The sequence below is a fragment of the Perca fluviatilis genome, chromosome 18, assembly GCF_010015445.1.
Source record: "Perca fluviatilis chromosome 18, GENO_Pfluv_1.0, whole genome shotgun sequence".
NCBI classification, from domain to species: Eukaryota; Metazoa; Chordata; class Actinopteri; order Perciformes; family Percidae; genus Perca; species Perca fluviatilis.
The window spans coordinates 8,521,657-8,543,604 of NC_053129.1; the positions used below are offsets into that span (position 1 = coordinate 8,521,657).

Here is a 21,948-nt window from a genome sequence, read left to right on the forward strand (position 1 = left end):
GTATCTCTGTTTCACACAAATAATTATGATTTTTTTTTTTTTCAGACTCAACAACAGTACTACACACCAACAACTGTAACAAGTAAGTGCTTAGATAATAAACATACTTGTCCATAAAATATTACTAAACTTTATAGTAGTATTTGGGCTAGAATAGATTTGTGTAACAATACACATTACAAATACGTTAAATTTATGTGACTATGTTCATATTGTATATTGTACTTTTGTGATTATAAAACGTTTTTAGATTAAATATTGCTAACATCCAACACCACAACACCACATATCACCAACATCTGAGATACCAGTACGTTTTTCAAAAGATATACATTCCATAACTAGTTTGCTGTTTATTAAATTGTATCTCAGTTTATAATAATTATGTTTTTTTTTGACTCAACAACAGTTATAAAATGTAAAATAAGTGTTAATTTAAGTAATTTAAAAAATATTAAATTATAAATATTTGTATAATAATTGTGTATTAAACATAACATATTAAAAATTTTTTTTTTTTAATAAGTTTTCAAAATGACTGTTACATTTAGATGTGACTATGCCTTTCATATTGTCATACTCGATGACTGTTTGTTGATTATAAAACTTTCTTTTTAGATTCAACACCTATTGCTACAACACATCCAAACACCACAACACCCACATCATCACCAACATCTGCGGTTACCAGTACGTTTTTCAAAAGATGGCGTAGCATTCCATAACTAGTTCTTGTTGTTTATTAAATTGTACCTCTCTGTTTAATACACATAATTAGGGCCCGAGCGCCGACAGCGGCGAAGGCCCTATTGAAACTGAAGGAATTATTATTCTTTCTTTCTTTCTTCTATTATTTTCCCGTCAAATGAATTGGCTTTTTGAGGGGCTTAATATATTCAAAAACTCACCAAATTTGGCGGTCGCATCAAGTCTGGTGAAAATTTACGTATTTTAAGGGTTTTGGGAATAGGCGCACAAAAATGGCTCGCTAGCGCCCCCTAGAAAGTTAAGAAAATTGAGCCCCTGCAGTGCGTTTAACGTAGACTCACGAAACTTGGTACACATATGTAACATGTCAAGATGTACAAAGAACGTCATTACAGCCATACCCTAAACCCAACAGGAAGTCCGCCATTTTGATCTCAATGTTCGAAATTAGTGCGATTTTGGCCATTTCCACATGTCGTACTTTAACAAACTCCTCCTAGAGATTTCATCCGATCAACTTCAAACTCGGTCTGTGCCATCTTAAGATATTAAAGATGAAAAGTTGTTAAAAGAAAAACTTTTCGTCATAGGGCGTGGCCGTGGCGGGGTGGCCATTTTGTGCGTTTCGCCGCCGAAACAGGAAGTGGGTGTAAGTCGAGTATACGTTGTCCGATTACCTCGAAACTTTTCAGGATTCATAAGAGTCCAACCCTGAGGACAAATAAAGGCCGATATTTAGTCATAGCGCCCCCTAGTGGCAACAGGAAGTAGGCCTAAAAGTCAAGGTGCTATACTTTAACGAACTCCTCCTAGAGATTTCATCCGATGGACTTCAAACTTAACGATGAAAAGTTATTAAAAGAAAAACTTTTTGTCAGACGGTGTGGGCGTGGCGTGGCGGCCATTTTGAGTGTTTAGCGATGACCAAAGAAGTTGTTGTAACTTGAGTGTACGTTGTCGTATCTGCCCGAAATTTGTCACGATGGACAAGGGTCCGGGCCTGAGGACACCTACAGGCCAAAAGTGACTTTTGGTCATAGCGCCCCCCCCCCCTGGCCACAGGAAATCTGCCTTATATGACAAACATCATCCGATTTACATGAAACTTAGAATGTGTGGTCTACATGTGATACTGAGCCGCCTCCTATAATATGACCACGCCCACTTACTCAGGCCACGCCCCCTTTCATAACATTTGAACCGTTTAAGGTAGAGACTCGTGTGAGGTGTCATTGAACTCAGCAGAGACTTCCTTTTTAATTGGTTATGGTTTGACCCGCCCCCTATGCTTAAGCCCCGCCCCCTTCATACAATTTGAACTTTTTAAGATAGACCCTTGTGTGAGGTATCAATGAACTCAGCAGAGACTTCCTTTTTAATTGGTGATGGTTTGACCCGCCCCCTATGCTTTAGCCACGCCCCTTTTCACAGCTAATGAATCGTATGACGTAGAGTCTTGTGTGAGGTATCGTTGAACTCGGCGGGGAGTTCCCTTTTAATTAGTGACGATTTGCGGCGTCCGAGTGCCGCGCGAATGCACGGTCGCAAGGAGCGGCGTCCGCCGGTAACCCCGACGCGCGCAGAGGCGCGAGGGCCCGTCCATCGCTGCTCGCAGCTTTAATTATGATTTGTTTTCTTTTTCAGACTCAACAATAGTTGCTACAACAGGTGTGAACACAACAACAGTTACTACAACACCAACAACTGTAACAAGTAAGTTCTTAGAAATAATTAAGTGACATACTTGTCCATAAAATATGTACTAAAACTGTATAGTAAGTAATTTGGGCTATAATAGATTTGGTTTGTATTGCAAGCAATAACATATGGTAACAAAATGACCGTTGCAGATTCAACACCTATTGCTACAACACATCCAAACACCACAACACCCACGACGTCACCAACATCTGCAGTTACTAGTAAGTTTTTCAAAAGATGGTGTAGCATTCCATAACTAGTTGTTGTTGTTGTTTATCAAATTGTACCTCTCTGTTTAACATACATAATTATGATTTTCTTTCTTGTCAGAGTTAACAACAGTTGCTACAACAGGCGTGACCACAACAACAGCTACTACAACACCAACAACTGTAACAAGTAAGTGCTTAGAAATATTGTTGTTTATTAAATTGTACCTCTCTGTTTAACACACATAAATATATATATATTTTTTTTTAGATTCAACACCTATTTCTACAACACATCTGAACACCACAACACCTTTAACTTCAGCAACAACCGCAGTTACCGGTGAGTTTCCATAAATAAGGCATGGGCTAACACTTCCCTGGTTACCATTTGTTTGAAATCTTTCAGTAATTCACATTGACTTGAAAGTTGCCACAACACAAACATTTGTTACATATAAACACCTAAAAATATTGTCCAAATTTAGAAATGTAGCAAAAATTACAGCAAGTAATCTGGGCTTGAATCTTTTTGATTTTAGCAATAACATTGATTGTTAAGATGTCCATCCTCGTTATAACAAAGCAGTTAGTGTGTAAGTTAAGAATATGTGACATACTGGTACTTAAAATATAATGCATTTTAGTAAAGCTATACAGTAAGTTCTCTAAGTGTAAATCATTTTGTTTTCTATTGTCAGCTGTAATATACGATTGTAAAATGTTCTTTTTAGATTCAACAGCTACTGTTACACCACATGTGAGTGCTATGATATCCACAATGTCCGCAACAACAAGTGCATGCTTCAAAAGAATTGTTACATTACTCTTCCATGTTATAGACCGAATCACTGTGATGTCGCGCTAACACAAAAATCGCCTCCGGGTGGACAACTGTTGAGTTGAATTGCCGTGATATGTGAAATCGACAAACTTGTTTATTTCTGTTGTAATTTTAAGCCGTAAATGTAACATTTAACGATATATAGTTCAACCTGGTGAGCTGAAGTTTCTGCTGTGCTTATTTTCTGTACTGTGTTGCCTTGCTAGGGACATAATTGGTTGGACTAACAGCTAGTTTGGGTGTTGTCCCTTTCTTTAGTCTGTGGCCTAACAGATAAATTAGCTCTCCAACCTAACGTTAGTGAAACTGTTGACGTATGAAAGCATCAAACTTGCATGATAGATGGATGAGATGAGTTTATTCAGTTCTTCCTCACCCCTGTATGCTCAGCATCGTTAAATTGTTTGAACAGGACAAAGGAGTTTTCTACCTGAAAGTTATTGGAAACAAACATTGTGATTGCCCAACAGCATGTCTTTACAGCAGCATGGCTAACACCAACAACAGAAGCTAAAGTTACCCACAATCCATCAGGGGCCTATTGCACAAAAGTAGAATAAAGAAATCCAGGATAAATGAAAAAGCACAGCTTGACTTAGTGTGATCTGCTCATTGCGGCTCAATCGGTTGCACGTTTGCCGAGCCAGGATAAGTAGGTGAAGCTATGTCAAGCCAGGTGTACATAGCTGGGATAAGTGCACGTTCACGGCTTTCTTAAATAGACCACGGTATCGATCACAGATTTACTGATGCAGAAATGGAAAAGACGTGTGCAGCATATGTTTCACCCGTTGAGCAGCAGCTTCTAATGGAAAATTACGAGGAGGGGAAACATATAATATGCAAAAAGGGAAATACGGCTGTTATCAAACGGAAAAAAAGCCTGACAGACAATAGCGGACCGACTGAATATGTATGGATTAAAAAAAATCTACTTAGTCACTCCACGTTTTAATTGCTTTAATATGCTTGTTTTATGTGTTGGTTTTATTGCTGTATCTGTTTTTATGCGCTAAATGTGCTGGTTTTAGTGTAAAGTGTCTTTGAGTAGCCTGTAAAGCACTATATAAATAAAAAAAAAAAAAGTCTTGTTCCTGGGAAATTTATAAGGACTAGGCTTAATTTCAAAGCTTATTCATAATGCGAGAATATGTTTTACAACCATATGCACAAATCTCCATAAGCTATGTCTAATTCTAAATATCTTTCTACAATTAATGTTCATACAGAACAAGCATGACTGGACAAAAACTAGAAAAAGAAGTGACTTCAATACACGCTGTAAGCATATCTGTAAAAAAATGTAGCCTGTTATTCATGTTTTTTTTTCTCACTCCCAAGATGACAAGTGACAGCCCCAAAATAAAATTATTAATAAGCTTTGTGGCATTCCAACACATTCTCACTCCCATTTGGTAAAAAAGGGACATTTGATCAGGTGCCATTGTCATCGTTATTGACGCTAAAAGTCCCCTTTTAGAGTCCACTGCACGGTGTGGGAGGATCCCCCTGCCTCCCCCCGCCTTGCACGGGCGGGGGCACATTTCACGGGGACAGCAGCGGAGGAAAAGCCCATTTCCTCCGTATCGTCCCACTTTTTACCATTACCATCTCAACAACTGTCTGTAGTAGTAGGATTTAAATCAAACTCGTGACAGCAATAGTGACAAGTAATGCATGTTAATAAAATGAAGCAGAACACATTCAGAAGACAACGGAATAACTGTTAAACACATTTATTTCGGATCAGAGCGTCAGCTGATTTAACACATCAGACTCCAGGATTAATCTTAGCCTGGCTGTTAGCCTGCTCTGGACCAGGCTAGCTGCAAAGAATAAATCACCATGGTTACTTGGCTGGGTTTAATTCAACCAAGTCAAAGCTAAATTCATCCAGGATAACCTGAATATCCCGGCTTAATCCCTTATCTTGGTTTTGTGCAATACCCCTCAGGTGTATCTCAACTACGGATCTCACAGCGGCCCAAAATACAAAACATCTCCTCCCCTCTTATAATAGATAAATAACAACTGAGGGTCTACTCAAATTCGTAGCTCTCGTTATAACACAACATTCACAACTTCACTGAAAATATGAACATTACAACATTCTCAACATTGTGTTTCTCTATGCTACTTTAAGGGTGAGGGTAGACTACCTTAAACTCCTGACTGTGGCCATGGGGATTATTCTGCCCCGTTGACTTGGGTCAGTCATTATTTAACCTAATAATTCAGGCATGCAGGAGTCCACTGCTCTCTGGTGGGGTATCAGCGGTCTGCAGAAACATGGAAAGCTTGTTTCTGGTGCTGATGCAAAAGAAGGTGTTTCAGTCTTATTCAATGGTAGACATAACCAATAATATATATATTTTAAAGATGTACATACACATTACAACATTAACTAATAAAATAATGTTGTATACCGTAAAAATCTTAATTTAAACACCTTATCCCTCTCTCCCTCTCTGGATAGTGATTTTTACATAGCCATTTGTCTACCTTGAAGTGATTTTTGTGTTATCAAGCTGTCACAATGATTCTGTCTATACACAGACAGGGAGCTTAACGTTTAGGGAGCAGCAGCCAAGGCCCACGCTAGAATGTGTTAAGTAGACAGCCGCGGCTGCTCTTTTACAGTATGACAGTAAGACCACTTGTCATGCAAATGTAAAAATATATCATAATGCTGTAATGTCTCATATTGTACATCTTTCTACTTACTGTCCCCATTTTTACCTTTACTTTTTTTATGAATATGTTTTAATTATACTAACTTCATTTAAATAGCTTGATGTGCAACATGGCCTCTCAGAAATCACTTTTGTCATGTAAGCTTGCTGGACTTTTCAACGTGCAGATATGAAGTTTGATGTGAACTTATTTAATGGAGACAAAAGATACTGTATGTTTAATAGACTGCCAAATTAACTGTTGATATGAGACTTGATACAAAAAGAATATGTTAGGGTGAGGTGTGGACCCGAGAGCGAACACAGACTAGATGGTTGGGAGTTAACAACAGTTCTTTAATGTAAGTTCAGCTGAACAGACATCTTGTAATTCCACGTAGGAGGATGGTGACCCAAATGGAGTGGAGGAGTGGAGATAGGCACGGCAGGCGTGGCTGGAAGCGAAGAGTTGGTAGACCCTCAGCGTCTGCACGTAGATAGACGACAGTGTTAAGTAAATGATAAACACTGAGATGGCAACAAAGTTAACTAGAGACTAGCAAGAGAGACCGAGAGTAGTTACCGCTTGACGGACTGAAACGAACTGGCGCTGGCTGCCTGGATCACAGGAGTACTAGTGCTGGAGCTTGATTGGTGAATTGCCTGCAGCTGCGCTGGAGAGCCAGGTGCCCTGATGGAAAGACCACGCCTACACACACTCACTCACTCCACACATGACCAAAAAAGGAAAACAGCATACCGAGTCATGGCCAGGCCGTGACAGAATAACAGCTACCAGAGTGCATTTTGTTGAATTATCCAATACATTGCACTAAACACTGCTTTAATATTGGTCTGCTTAGTTCTGCCAGCCACATGACATAAACATAGCTTAAAGAGATATGAGCACTTTTGAGAGAAATAGTTTCATATACCTTTTGATCTGCAGTGGTATTACAAATACTAAAAGGAGCCATCATTTACAACTGTCCCTTCTTTTGTTTTTGTGTCCTGTCTACGTGACCTTTTTCTGGTGTTTATCCTTTTCTTTACATCATGAAAAAACAGAAAGTATTTATCCATAGCTTTGCTCATATTTTTCATATCTTTTAAATGAACAGTATTCCAAGTGGCGATGTCAATGGAACTAGACAAGCAATTCACAGCCACATTAAATGATGCAACAAGTTCTGAATACAAGAATCTTAAATCAAGCATTGAGTCAGTGGTAAGTGCATTGATTACTCCATATCCAATTGTCACTTGTATTTCCTGTTCTCCATGTTACAATACTGATATCATATCCATATCTCTCCCACAGTTAAATGAGCAGTATAAAGTAATCACAGGGTTTATCGGTGTTTCTGTTAACAGATTCAGGTATGGAATTTCTGGCTTTATATATTTTTTTCCGGCAGGACTCTGTACACATTTTACACCACAACTGTGTCTTTTGTTGTTCTTACAGAGAAGGAAGTATAATTACAGACTTTGTTGTTCAGGCAACACAAGTTAAGCCGACTGAAGTGGCTGAAGTAAATAAAAATATCCCTGATGCAATGAAGTCTATTGCCATAGTCATTGGTTCAATTACTGCATATTACAACAGTAAGTAAAAAAAAAAAAATAGCACCTAATTATTTTTTGCTTGACCGAATTCCAAACTGATCTCTTTTTAATTTTTTTTAAAGGTCAAACTCCAATCAGCATACCCCAGATCACGTATACTGGTACAAGCATGACGCTGACATGTGGGCCTCCGGAGATTAATGTGGGACAAATTAATGGTTCTGAGTGGACATTAAATCAAGGGGAAATTACAGAAAGTGCAAGAATTAAAGTAAATACTTCTGGCATGGTGTCTATGCTTACAGTTGACAACGTCATTCTTGCTGATATTGGTAAGTCAAAGATAGCTGGATTTGAACTACTAAGAAATCAGTAAACCTGAAACTACTATAAAATGTTACCAATGCAGTTATATAAACACTTCTAAAGCTGGGTCTTACATTTCATGATTCTGTGAAGTGATATCAGATATAGTGCATTTGGGGATTTTATTAAGACATTATCGCTAATTTTTACTGCATCTCACAATAAATGTTGGACTGAAAGCACCAACAGCAGTCCTATTCCTACACAAATATTATATAATATAATCAAAATATTCAGTCAGCTAAAGTGAAATGTGGCAAATTATAAATGAATCTTTATTTTACAGTATACTAATGCAATCATTAATATTTACTTCTCTTCATCACAGGAATTTACGAATGTACTCTAATAGGCAAAGTCATTAATTTCACCCAAAAAGGAGATACAACGAATAAAATCCAACAAGCTCCCATTGTACAACTACAGAGTAATCTTAACGTTTATTGTAATGGGACAGAAGGACAGAAACAACCACTTGAGTGTTGCGTGCAGTCCCCCTATACGGTCACGTGGTTTAGCTCAGCTAATGAACAATTAAGTAAGTATGAAGTGACGTTGAAAACAGGATATAGCTATGAACAGTTTATATTATTAACAACACTGTTAAATGTTTACAGGTTCCACTATAGATTCCAATAGTGAAGAAACCTGCATCACGTATGATTACGTGCTTGGGAGCTGCAGTGAATTACATAAAATAAATTTAGTTTGTAAAGTAGATAATCCAAAGGATTATAATAAAACAACAGTAATGAACATTTTCACACAAGGTAAGAGCAACCTTTGAAATGTGATTATATTGGCTTAGCTAATAGCTGTTAGCTGTTTTACCTTTTTTTCTGTGTAAAACTAATTGATTTTTGTAATTCTTTAGTTCCAACATGTGTTGGTACTCCGTATGGGTCTGGACAAGTAGGCGACATATCACGCATAGGATGTGATGTAGGTCAGGACGGGAGCAGGACTGCGGTCTGTCAGCAAACAGGGTGGATGCTTTTGCAGGACACCTGCATCATAACAGCAATCAACAATTTGTTCATTGTTTCAACGGTAGGTGATCTTTTGCAAACAAATCATCCCCATTAGAACTCCCCTGAAGATACAATACCATACGGTCAAATATTAGTTAATAACAAAAACGTAATGCCATGTCACCAGGGCCTGCAGTTAACTTTTTTGGCCACCAGCCACACAGGCTTTTCAACCGCCAAATTTGTTGATGACTCATGGTCCTTAATGGCTTCTAATTTTAGGTGTTTAGTCACATACACACGACAGGTACTGCACTACATTTGTTCCGTACTACTGTCATGAATCAGCCACTCACTTTTAATCAAGTTGTGGCTGAAACATACAGTATGAAACCTGGTTATTCATCTTTATGTATGTTTCTGCTATTATGCAGGTTTCTGATTGTTTCTGTGATGTGTGGTTTCTGTTATGTACTGAGGTGCAGGTGGTATCAGTATCTGCCTTTCAGTTGTGATGTTCTACATAATGCAACTTACAATGCACACGTTATAATGATGAAGCAATTTAAATAGTTCTGCATCAAGAAAATTGTATTTCCCATTGTATTTTCTATAATATCTATTAAGAGTGGATGTTGGTGTGGATCTGTTGCAGTAAGACATCACTAAAAAAGATTTACAAGTACCACATTGCTCACATCGTTCATGCTTATATCTGTCATATAATTCATTTAAACTTACTTTTCTTTTTTTTCTTTTTACTTTATTATTGATTCCATCCAGCATTTAACATCTGACACATATGTTTTCCACGTATACAGAGCATACAAATATTTCACACCAGGGATCAAACACAAAAAATTCACAATTGAACACAAAACTCCGTAGACTCGAAATGCGTACATTTTTCACTTCAGTCCACATTTTCATTCCCCTCTTGTAAAGACCTTTCTCTCCTGGTGAAGGATAAGGCCGAACCTAATCTTATTAACAGTCAATATTTGTAGCAAGAACCAAGGGGATCCATAAGATACATTGTTTTCACCAAATAAAGTCTGTTCTCAATGGTTTTATGAAATCAACCCAGTTACTCCAGAAATTCTTAAATTTATCTGATTCTAGTCTAACTAAGAAAGTCAACTTTTCCATCCTGTAGATTACTTCAACCCAGTCCTCCATTTTAGGTACCTCCGCTTTCAGCCACTTCCTGGTGATGGCTTTTTTACCTGCCACTAACATTACTCTGAATAAATATTTGTCCCCCGAATATATTATTTTCTGGTTCCCTTTTCCCAAATACAAATCAAAAAATGTAAATGGAAGTTCCATTTTCATAACTTTTTCCATGCATTTCTTTAATTCAAGCCAATAAGGTATAATAGAGGAGCATTCCCAAAATATATTAAAATGATTGGCTTTACTTTCTCCACATAGTCTCCAACATCTCGTATCCTGAGATTTCTGTTGTGCTGGTGTAATAAAATATCTTGCTATGTTCTTCCAACCATATTCTCTCCATGAGAGGGAGCATGTTGTCTTCCATTGATGTTCATTGATCTCTTTCCATTCCTCCTTCGACAACATCCTTCCCCCGTCCTTCTCCCACTTTTCTTTTATATGTCCTGTATTATGACCTTTTAAATTCTCCACTTCTATATATAATTTTGAGATTAATTTCTTGCCCAGATCTGATTCATATGCTAAAATAAATAATTTAATAATTCCAGACTCTGCCTCATCTAAACTGGACTTTTTTTATTGTTTGCTCCATATAATGCCTCATCTGTAAATATCTGTAAAGATCCTGATTTTTTAAACCAAATTGATTCTTTAGATCTTGAAAACTTTTAATTTTCTTCTTCTTAAAGAGCTATCAGAATACTGTTGGCCCCCCGCCCCATCTTCTGAAGCTCCCATCCATTGTATTGGGTGTAAAATCTGAATCATGTGCAATCCACCGCAGTAACCTACTCTGCTCTATAAAGTTATTCTTTGCTATAATCTCAAACCAAATGTTAAGGGATAAACCCAGCCATGGATTTAGTTCCTCATTAAGATGCTTTCTCAGTTTTTTATCATTTATTATAGCTTGTATTGGAATGGTGGTTGATATATGGCCTTCAATGTCTTTCCATCCCACACTGTAGGCAGGATTGCACAAGTTCCACATAGTTTTTAGTTGCGCCGCCTGATAATAGCTCTTAAAACAGGGCAGGGCTAGTCCCCTTTTAATTCTGGGAAGCTGTAGAGTTCTATATCTTATCCGTGGTCTCTTTCCTTGCCAAATGTATCGAGAGATGAACCTGTCCCATTCTGTAAAGTCTTTGTCTTTTACTTCTACTGGCAGTGTTTGGAATAAATACAATAACCTTGGAAGAACGTTCATTTTGATCACTTCTACCCTCAAAGCTAAACTTGTGAATGGGATTAGGTTCCATTTTACCATATCAGATTTTATTTTTGAAATTAATGAATCATAATTTATGGATTTCAATTGAGATAGGTCTTGAGGTAGATTGACTCCCAAATATTTAATGGATTTTGAATCCCAATTAAATTTGAATCCTTCTCTTTCAGCCCGATCCGGAACATAGTTGAATGTGAGGACCTGTGTCTTTTTCACATTCAATTTATAGCCTGATAATAAACCAAAGTCCTCAAGTGTTGACATGAGTGCTGGAAGAGATTCAGTGGGTTGCGTCAGGTATATTAATACGTCATCCGCGAATAATGCTATTTTCTGTTCATCCCCCTCTATGACTACACCTTTAATATTTTTGTTTTGTTTTATCCATTGGCTCAGGGGTTCCAAATAGATAGCAAAGAGGAGAGGGCTAATTGAGCAGCCTTGACGACATCCACGTTCTAGTATGAAGGAGCTTGAGAGATTTCCATTGATCTTAATCCTGGCTGTGGGTTTATTATAGAGAGATTGAATAGTTTTGACAAAAGTTTCGTGGAAACCAAATTGCTCCAGCACCATATACAGGAAATCCCACCTGACAGAGTCAAATGCCTTTTCTGCATCCAGACCCACTATTATTGCTTCTAATCTTTTTTTGATTATGGTCTGCATTACATGCATTGTGCACCGAATATTATCCTGTGTCTGTCTTTGTTTTATAAATCCAGTCTGGTCCTGGTGAATTATATCTGGCAAAATTGTTTCTAAACGTCTGGCTAGAATGGCAGTGAATAGTCTGTAGTCTTGGTTAAGAACACTCACTGGTCTATAATTAGAGCGTTCCAATTTGTCCTTTCCCTCTTTTGGAATAACCGAAATGAAGGCTTCCTTCCATGAGTTCGGGATTTCTCCATTTTTGAGTACCCAATTAAAAGCATTTTTCAGCAGGGGGATCAATGGTTCCCGCAGCACTTTATAAAATTCGGATGTATATCCATCCGTGCCAGGAGCCTTATTTGTCTTCAGCTTCGAAATTGCCAAGTTGACTTCTTCAGTCGAGATCTCCCTGGTTAGAGCTGATTTCTGGTCCCCAGTTACTCTTGGCAAATTTAAAGAATCTAACAATGAGAGTATTTGATTCTTATTCTCTATGTCTGGTTGAGAATAGAGATTTTTGTAGTACATTCCAAAACAATTATGTATCTCTTCTGTCATATATTTTGTTGAATTAGTAAATGGATCCCTGATTTTGTAAATATTATTAATTGCCATTTGCTTTTTTAACCCATAGGCCAGCAGCTTTGTCGACTTACTTCCTGTTTCGTAATACCTCTTTCTTTCAGCTTTTTTTGAATCTCCTGTGCAGGATGTCATTTATTTCTGTTCTAGTTTCTTAAGATCTGATTCAAGTTTATTGAGTTTTTCCTGTTTTTGCCTTTTCAAATATGCTGATTTAGCAATTAGTTTCCCTCTAATTACAGCACCGATGGACACACCTCTCCATTATCATTTTCCCTTACATAAGTCTTAATTTCCTTAACCAATTCCTCCTTCATTTGTCCTTTTAGAACATTTATGTTCAGCCTCCAAAGTGTTGCTTTTGTTTCTCTTGACATAGCTAAGGTCAAATATACTGGACTATGGTCTGATAGGTCTCTTATCCCGATTTCACATTTTTCAATCCTGTAACAGTCCTTACTGTACATTAAGAAATAATCTATTCTTGAATATATATCGAATGGGGTGATGAGAAAAAAGTGTAGTCTCTTCCTTTAAGGTTTAGTTCTCTCCATACATCGATTACTCCCAACTCTGCCAATAGCCCTCTGAATTTTCTGCTAATTGTGGACTTCTGTATCCCATTGCCCGAACAGTCGAGTTGTGGGTTTATTCTGAGATTCATGTTTCCTCCCCAAATCAAAATGCCTTCCCCCTCGGATGTCATCAAATCAAACATTTGCCTGTAAAATAACCAGTCTGACCCTGGGGGCACATAAACATTGAGAATGGTGACCAATTCTCCCTCCAACCTCCCCTTAATCAATATAAACCTACCCTGTTTGTCTGATGTTTCTGAAAGTTTTTCAAAAATGATTTTCCCTGATATTACAATGGCCAATCCCCGCCTATGATCTGTTCTATAGGATGAAGAAAATACTTGATTAAATCCATTTCGTTTAAGCTTATCATGCTCCCTCTCTGACAGGTGGGTCTCCTGCAGCAGAGCCACCCCCACCCCCTCTTTCTTCATTTTGCCTAGTAACTTGGATCTTTTAATTGGGTTGAGTAACCCATTTACATTATATGATGCTATCTTTAATAAACTTTTCTGGGTTGCCATATTCGCTGATGTTCCGTCTAGTCCGTCCTATGCTTACCCCTTATGCTACAAAATTGGCAAACTGCCCTAAACATTAATGATACAGAAACAAAACTAATCACTGATGAACTAGTGATTAACCAGAAAAACTTTCTTGCGTGGAGTCTGCGTTTCTACCCTATCTGAGTCCAGATGGCAAATCCGCTCTGAGGGATGTCCCCTTCCTCCTAGGGGAGGTGGGCTCTCTCTGCTGTGGTCCGCTCTGTCTATGTGACCAACAGCTCAAAGAAAAAGCAAACGGAAAAAATAAAAATATAAATATATAAAAATTTTGGTAAAATATGTAGAGGAAATCACCCTTTTAACTCAACACAACTCAAATGAATAGATGTCCATTTCTCACCTTAATCATGTGCATATCATAATCAGAGTACACAGAAACTATTCAAACCTTGTCCCTAAATCTGAAGACCATCTGACTTTGTCGTAGATCCTCTCAATGGTATACAGTTTTTGTTTAAAATCTGGATTCTGTCTCTTTGGACGGTTAATACTTTTTAGCTCGGCTGACCTGCCAGGTTAGGCGCCTGACCCTCTTTCACTACCTCCACCTGAAACCCTCTCCTCACCATGTCCTTAGTCGCCTCTTCAGCTGTGTTGTAAATGCAGATTTCTCCCTCATAAAACACCCGTAGTTTCGCCGGGAACGGTGTTTGGAAGCGTATTTTCTTCTCCTTCAAAACTTTCTTTGCCTCTGCATACTCCTTCCGCTTTCTCAATACCTCCGGGGGGGAGTCATGGTCCAGAAACACCTTCATTCCCCGTACACGAAGCCTCTTTCCTGCCATGCTATCTTTATTATCTCTTCTTTGCTTCTAAAACTCATGAATCTTACCACGATGGACCTCGGTGGGGAATCCAGGGGGGGGGGGGGCGTGACAAAAGCACCTTGTGGGCTCTCTCGATCTGGAGGTTAAGTGATGGAGGCAACTCCAACTTTTCTCTCAGGAGATTCTCAATAAAATCAATCATCGACGTGGCGTTGTCCTCCACTCCCTTCTTTACCCCGTGAATCCTGACATTTTCCCTCCGCGAGCGTCCCTCCTGATCCACCAGCCTGTTCTCAAACCGTTTCTGTAGCTCCAGGAGTTCAAGTGTAGCATCCTCAACACCCTGCAAACGTTTCTCGGCCTCCAATATCCGCCCCTCGACATTATCAATTCTGTTATTTGCCACTCTAATGTCTTCCTTAATTCCTTTTAGAGTGTCTGAATTTTCACGACGGGAATCTCGCAGCTCACAAAGTATCTTCTCCAGGCTCGCCATGCTTTGAGTGGCCTCTTCGCCCTGATCTGCTAGCTCTGATGCTAACGTATCTTCGTCTTCGCTTCCACTGGCGTGTACCTCGGGTTTTTGAAACTTTCTTCCTAACTTTCCTCTCGGCATACTCTTCGCCCTTTCCGAATTATATTTAACCTGTATGCCAGTTGCTTTTTGACAAATCGCAGGGCGTTCTAAAGTTAAAGTCGGGGAGCTCACTTTTTATGCTGATGCCATTGTAAAGGTGCACCGGAAGTCCTCCTGACCGCTGTTTTCATATATTGTTTGGCTGAGCGGGTCACTTGTTTGAGCAAACCCAAAACACAGTTACATGTATAGCCAATACCTTTATTTTTAATTTCAGGATGTAGATCCTTGTTTATCATTGTATCTTTTGTTACCGGACCTGTGAGAATTGAAAATGCCCCTGTGCACAAAGTGGGACATACTTGTCCTTGTTATGGGGTCTTGTCCCGAAGCCTATTATGTTTGTATGGAACATGATTCACACAACAGTGTCACAAAAAAAGCAGCAGCCAGCAGTAAGCTGGATACTTGGGACAGTAGTGTGACCGACTTGGTTTGATTGGGCAATTGGCATCGTAAATTAATAAAATGATTTCTTCCTCTTCCTTAGCACCCCTCCAGCTAGTGGCGTCCTAAGCTACTGCCTAGCTATGCTATGTCCAAAAATGGCTCTGCTGGCAATCACATGTAGATTTATATATGGTGTTCTATCCTGGGATCTACCCCCTGTTGAAGCTCAGCAAGAAAACAGTGTGGGGAAACAAAAATACTAACTTTAATACCCCTTTCTACATGGCAAACTCAGACTGCAAGCTTCAGCTGAACTTCAGAAAGCATTTTTGCAGGCTGCTTGGTCACATTCTGCTTAAGAACATCATGCTGTGATCACAGCGTCTCTGGTGCCAGAGACCTTTGTGGTACACCACTGCCCTAGTCTGGCTATCACCAGACCAAGCTCAATCTTTTAAGATTGAACATTAGTCTGGGGAGTCTGCTCTGTATTTTCTACTGCACAACACGCTGGATCAATGGGCATAGTTCAAATGTCATTGTATGTAATTGGATAGTCCTTCAACCAATCAGACCAACAATCCGGGTGACGTACTTTGCAGAGCAAGGCAGAGTGAAAGCCAGTGGCCGTCATGTTGAATGTAAACAAAAAGCTGCTTGCCTTCGCTTCCCTATCGTCATCATGTTAAACCTGCCAATAGCGCGCCAGGTGGATAAACCAGTTTGTGATTGGTTCCCGCAAATTCGTAACGGAAGCAGGATAGATAAACGTACAGGTTTTCAGCCTGAACTGCAGGGCAAAATCAAATTGCCAGCAGATCGGGCTGGGTTTACCTAGTCTACCACTGCCCCTCTCTCTCCACATATTACCATCTTTCCGGTCCGCCAGCGCAGGATTGTTAACAAAGACAGCAGCGTTGTGTTAACTCATTTGGCAAGGGCTTGAATGTAACGGAAATTCAGTTATATGTAAAAGTTCCACACTTTAGCTTTAAAACACATTCTGTTAGCCTGCCCTGCCAGTTTCTAGTGGCAAGAAAAAAACATCTTTGCGTTTATCATGAATAGTTTGTAATCTAATGCTAACATGTGGTGTCATACTTTTCTGTGTATTTATCTTTTAGAATTTGAAGGAGGCTCAAGTACCAGTCTTTGTGACAAATCTAAGTAGCACGGTCCAAAAAGTAAAAGACAAAATAGCAACGTCATCTGCAACCATATCAGCTATCGTTGACATCCTAAACAACATTGCAAGTGTTTCCACTGGTGTTGTCACTGCATCTGTCATTGAGGTAGGCTAAACCTTCCACTCTGTAGCCTTTTAGTAAAGGTTATGTGTTTTGTCATTAAAAACTTTTCAACTTTTTGATGAGTTGTTGTACACTTAACAATGAAATGTCTCTTCATTTGCAGAATGTACTTGAAACAGTTGATGTCATCATTGGTAGTGAATCAAGACAGTCCTGGACATTTCTGAATGCAAATAGAACTGGCAATGCAAGCTCAGCACTACTGGGTTCAATGGAGTCCCTGTCTGAGAGGTTGGTAGGGGAGATTGCCTTCGAGACTCCACGGATCTCGCTCAACAGAACCACTACGTTTAACAACTCCTTCGCGGCCAATCTGAACAACAGCATTTCCATACATGTTCCAAACATCAACAATAACGTCTCTTTCACCACCATCACCTTCTCCACCCTTAATAATGTTATGCCAGCACGGAACTCCAGCTTTGACGCCAACCTCTTCAACACCACCAGCAATTACACTGTTACAGATAATGCAATAAATGCTGCTGTGGTGCTAGTCAAAACAAATGCAATGGTTCAGAATGTTACTCTGAGCTTCAACAAGCTTAACAGTTCGCTATTACTAAACCCACAGTGTGTCTTCTGGAACTTCACACTCTTAAATAATTTGGGGGTTTGGGATGATGAGGGTTGTACGTTTGTTTCCGATATAAACAACATTGTAACCTGCAGCTGCAACCATCTCACCTCATTCTCAATTCTGATGGCAACAGACATCCCTCGAGACCTGAGGGAAGCCTTGGATATAATCACTTATATTGGAGTTGGGATATCTCTGGCAAGCTTAGTTATATGTCTCATTATCGAAGGATACGTGTGGAAAGACATGACTAGAAATAGCACTTCCTTCATGCGCCATGTTTCCATCATTAACACTGCCCTGTCTCTGTTGATCGCTGACATCTGTTTCATCATCGGGGCCTCTATTGCCAAGAACCCCCTTGAAAACCCAGTTCCAGTTGGACCATGCAGCACAGCAACATTTTTTATGCACTTTTTCTACCTTGCTCTGTTTTTTTGGATGCTTGTGTCGGGCCTTCTGCTCTTTTACCGCACGGTCATGGTCTTCTCCCACATGTCCAAGTCAACCATGTTGGCCATTGGCTTCTTATTAGGCTACGGGTGCCCTCTGATTATAGCTGTTATTACTGTTGCTGTCACAGCACCAGGGAATGGATACATCAGGGCAGACGATGCTTGCTGGCTCAACTGGATCCAGACACATGCTTTGCTGGCCTTAGTGGTACCTGCCTTGACTATCATTTTCATCAACATTATAATTGTGATCGTGGTATTATTCAAAATGCTGAGAAGAGGTGTAGGAGACGCCACCCAAAGAGATGAAAAGCAAACGCTGGTGGTCATTGTCAGGTGTTTAGCCATTTTGACTCCTTTATTTGGACTGACCTGGGCTTTGGGAGTGGGAACCACGATATCGTCAACAAATAAGGGAATCCACATTGCTTTTGCATTCTTCAATTCACTACAGGTATTTGCATTCATTGAAATACAAAGTTCTTTAATACTTGTGGCAGTATTTTGTGTAATAAAACATTTTGTGTTCTTCCAGTGATAAAAAAAGTGCATGTCATCTGTTTTTCCTTAGGGTTTCTTCATTTTAGTGTTTGGGACACTATTCGATTCAAAGGTATGTTGACTTCAAAGAAAGACATTTTGCGAAATATACTTATTTGCTTTTCAGAGTGCTGCCGTAGATGAGAAGATAGCTATCACTCTGACAGTAATGGAGAAATTATTTAAGTCCTTTATTAACTAATGGCAGCAGAACCACAATGTTAAAAAAAATCATTCACAACTTAATTTCCTGGATTCTAAAATATTCTCAAATGAAGTATTATTAGCTAAATGTACTTAGTATCAAAAATAAAAAAACTCCTTATGGAGCAGAAGCTAGAGCAGTTACAGACAGGAGACACTTAGCTTAGCATAAAGACTGGGCGCGGCTAGCCTAGGTCTGTCCAAAGCAAAACAATCCAGCAACTGAATGTTATTCAAAAACAAATAAGCTTGGGGGCCTGGATAGCTCATCTGGTTGAGCGTGCGCTCCATGAACAATGGCCCAGTCCTTAGTGCAGCGGAAGTGGGTTCAATTCTGACCTGCGGCCCTTCGCTCCATGTCTCTCTCCCCTTTACAGTCTTAAGCTGTCCTGTCAAATAAAGACCTAAAATGCCCAAAAAATAATAGTTCAAGTTATTATTTCTTAGTTATTTCCCAAAATCTTGCTAAATATTTTCCAAATTACACAGTAGTTGAATACTAATGATTTTGACATTGACATCCATTTTATTGTGCCTGTAGATCCGTTCTATCCTCTCAAGAAAATTACCTACAGCAAGCACAGGCTCAAATACAACAAGAGTAAGTGCATTTTATTAATATCCCAAAACCATTGCATAAACATTTTGAGTTTGTGCAGGTTTTCTTTGTAAAGTATCCTACCTTTGGTTGAATCTACAGACCTGAAATGAATATACTGTAAGAATAGAAATTATACAGACATTATTAAAATTTCCTGCAAGAACTTCATTTTACATATATTTATTTTTTCTACTATAGAGTACAAGTGGAGGCATTTCCTCTCTCCGTGGCCTAAACTGGATAAATCAACTGCGTGGAAGAAGATGTAAGTTGTGTTAAAATATGGCTTTTTTGCCATTTACTTGAATAAGCTGTCTTATTAACAATTTATTTGTCTTTCAGATATGTATCGTGTGTCAGAAGCTGCAAACTCAAGCAGCACTGGTGCATCGGAGTCATTTGTCAATATCTGAATTCACACATCAAACTGTACACATACAATTTATTTAATTACTGATTCAAAAGATCTGGTCATTGTATCACTGTTATTGTAAGATTATTCACTAAAAAATCAGAAAGTGAAGAAATTTAAAAGCTTACTGGGATGATATTGTAAAAGCTTTTAATTCATTTAAATCAGAAGAAAATGGTGTGGTTCGAAATAAACAGCATTGCAAAATGATTGCATGGTAATGTTACTGTTCCCGTTTGTGTAATGAGAAGCTCTAGGAAAGCAAGTGAGACATATCTGAAAAAGTTTAGATATACTATATTGTGAATGTAACTGAAATGTATTTTTTTAAACGTTGATGCAGCATGAAGCAACTGTTTCTGATTCTTAAATGTGAAGTCCATTGCTGCTTTGTTAGCCAACAACTTAAGCAACTTATAATTAACGAATGTCGTAGAAGTAGATCCTGAATTACTCTGGATCAATGACTCAATTACCGAAGTTATAATACGGATATTTGGTTGGTGGCTCTCAGCATCAGATGCCGATGCAAAGGGCACCCTTTAGCATCTCTATGGGGGGCGATGGGCATAGCAGCAGCTCGACCACAGCGCTGTGGGATTACGTAGTATGAAGAGCGACAACCGTAGCGAGTAGTATCAAAAAAACAGGACTTTCACCCAGGAGACTGGGGTTTGTGTCCTGTTCTTGTCCCACGTGTCCCTTAAATGAACATTTTGTAACCCCACCCACAATCTTTTCTCATCCTTACTGTCTCATTCTTGTCCCTTCTGTGACTTGAACATACTTTTTTTTTAAACACACCTTTGCTCTTTTCCTTACCCTAACTTTACCCTGCATGTAAAAAAATGAAGCCAAGGTGTATCGACCCAAAGCGTGAATGCCAAAAAAAGTGACATCAAGGGTCGTAAATGACACCAAGGAGGTAGGGGGTAACCAGAGCGTCATATATCGCTGCGGATGGGATTACATTGGAATAAATTGAAAGCCCCCTGCGTCTGACTGAGATGCTCCACTGACCAAGCATTGGTTTTTGACGCGCTGAGAGTGTTGTACAAGTCGATCCTGAATAACTCTGAATCAATGACTCAAATATCAAATGTATGTAATCGTAAAATATTTTTACGTAAACTTAAGTCCTGACTAGTTATTAGGTTTCTCGTGATTACCTTACATTACCTACCATGCCTATGTCCCCTTAAGTAAGTAGAACATCTTACTTCCTATCTGAAAAGTAGCTAATAAGGATTTATCACTAATACCACTATTTAATGGAAGGCTGAAATCTATAACTTATTTTAGGGACAAAATGTATTGTGTGATATATTCTCCGTATGGATGTACATTGCTTGAAAAGCACTGTCAGTTAACTGCTTTGCACTATACCAAAATCAGCCTATAAGTTTGTAGCAGGAAATCACGTTTGCACAATCAGTCTGTAAGTTTGTACCAGAAAATCTAGTTTGCACATTGGTATGGAAAGGTAAATTGAGTCTTGGTAGTAGTGTAGCTCAATAATGTATGTTAGCTTAGTAGTGGCAATGTGTAATTTCACAAGTATTGCCATCATTGTAGTGAATGTGAATGAACAGTGGCATTTACATTTTGTTTTAGTTTTAATTGTTGTATTTTTTGAGTTATAAATTTTAGGATGTGTTTTTACTTTATAACATGCAAGATAACACGCAACACATTGCTAACTCTGTTAAAACACAAAACCATTTGATTACCGATAGTCGCCGATTATTTATAGCATTATCACATATGAAATTATCTTTTGTCTTGCACATGTTCAATGACTATTTGGCTGTAATAAATGTTTTTATTTGACTCTACTTGAACTCTTTTATTTAAGATGATGAAGCAGATATGAGGGTGAAATAGTTTTCTGTGATCAATCTATCATGTTATTGCTTTTATTACATATTTCTTTGAAACTCGCTTGGTAAATAAAACGTTTTCCATAACTGCTAGCACATCCCAGTTAGACAGTAAATGCTGTGAACATATACTGTACTTATAATGATCGAAAGAAAAACACATTTTCGCTCCCATCGTGTAAAATACCAACCCAGTCTCACGGCAGTTTGTGAAATGGTATATAATCTATTGATTCATGTACACGGACACGTTAATGTTGTTTATTTTGTGCTGGTCAGCACATATTTTAAACTAATGTATTTCAATGGGAAGCATCTTTCGTGATCACAGCACGACTCCAGTAG

General features: G+C 38.7%; 1 protein-coding gene across 1 annotated transcript; it reads left to right on the forward strand.

Moving 5' to 3' along the window:
• The first annotated feature begins 69 nt into the window (after positions 1 to 69).
• Positions 70 to 21,558, forward strand: LOC120547076 (adhesion G protein-coupled receptor F4-like). Its single transcript, XM_039782479.1, has 19 exons — positions 70 to 82; positions 619 to 690; positions 2,353 to 2,421; positions 2,559 to 2,630; positions 2,740 to 2,808; positions 2,890 to 2,961; positions 7,256 to 7,362; positions 7,456 to 7,514; positions 7,603 to 7,742; positions 7,826 to 8,035; positions 8,398 to 8,607; positions 8,687 to 8,839; positions 8,944 to 9,119; positions 16,746 to 16,913; positions 17,035 to 18,420; positions 18,538 to 18,579; positions 19,252 to 19,311; positions 19,510 to 19,576; positions 19,654 to 21,558. The coding sequence occupies exons 7-19, from the start codon at positions 7,270 to 7,272 to the stop codon at positions 19,722 to 19,724; spliced, it is 2,835 nt and encodes a 944-aa protein (XP_039638413.1). The 5' UTR covers positions 70 to 82; positions 619 to 690; positions 2,353 to 2,421; positions 2,559 to 2,630; positions 2,740 to 2,808; positions 2,890 to 2,961; positions 7,256 to 7,269; the 3' UTR covers positions 19,725 to 21,558.
• Positions 21,559 to 21,948: the final 390 nt, after the last annotated feature.

Excerpts from the sequence above, each read along its gene's own strand:
- LOC120547076 (XM_039782479.1), top strand. The coding sequence starts at position 7,270 with ATGTCAATGGAACTAGACAAGCAATTCACAGCCACATTAAATGATGCA. Across the intron at positions 7,515-7,602 it reads GTTTCTGTTAACAGATTCAG|AGAAGGAAGTATAATTACAG; the intron begins GTATGGAATTTC and ends TTGTTCTTACAG. Across the intron at positions 8,036-8,397 it reads CGTCATTCTTGCTGATATTG|GAATTTACGAATGTACTCTA; the intron begins GTAAGTCAAAGA and ends TCTTCATCACAG.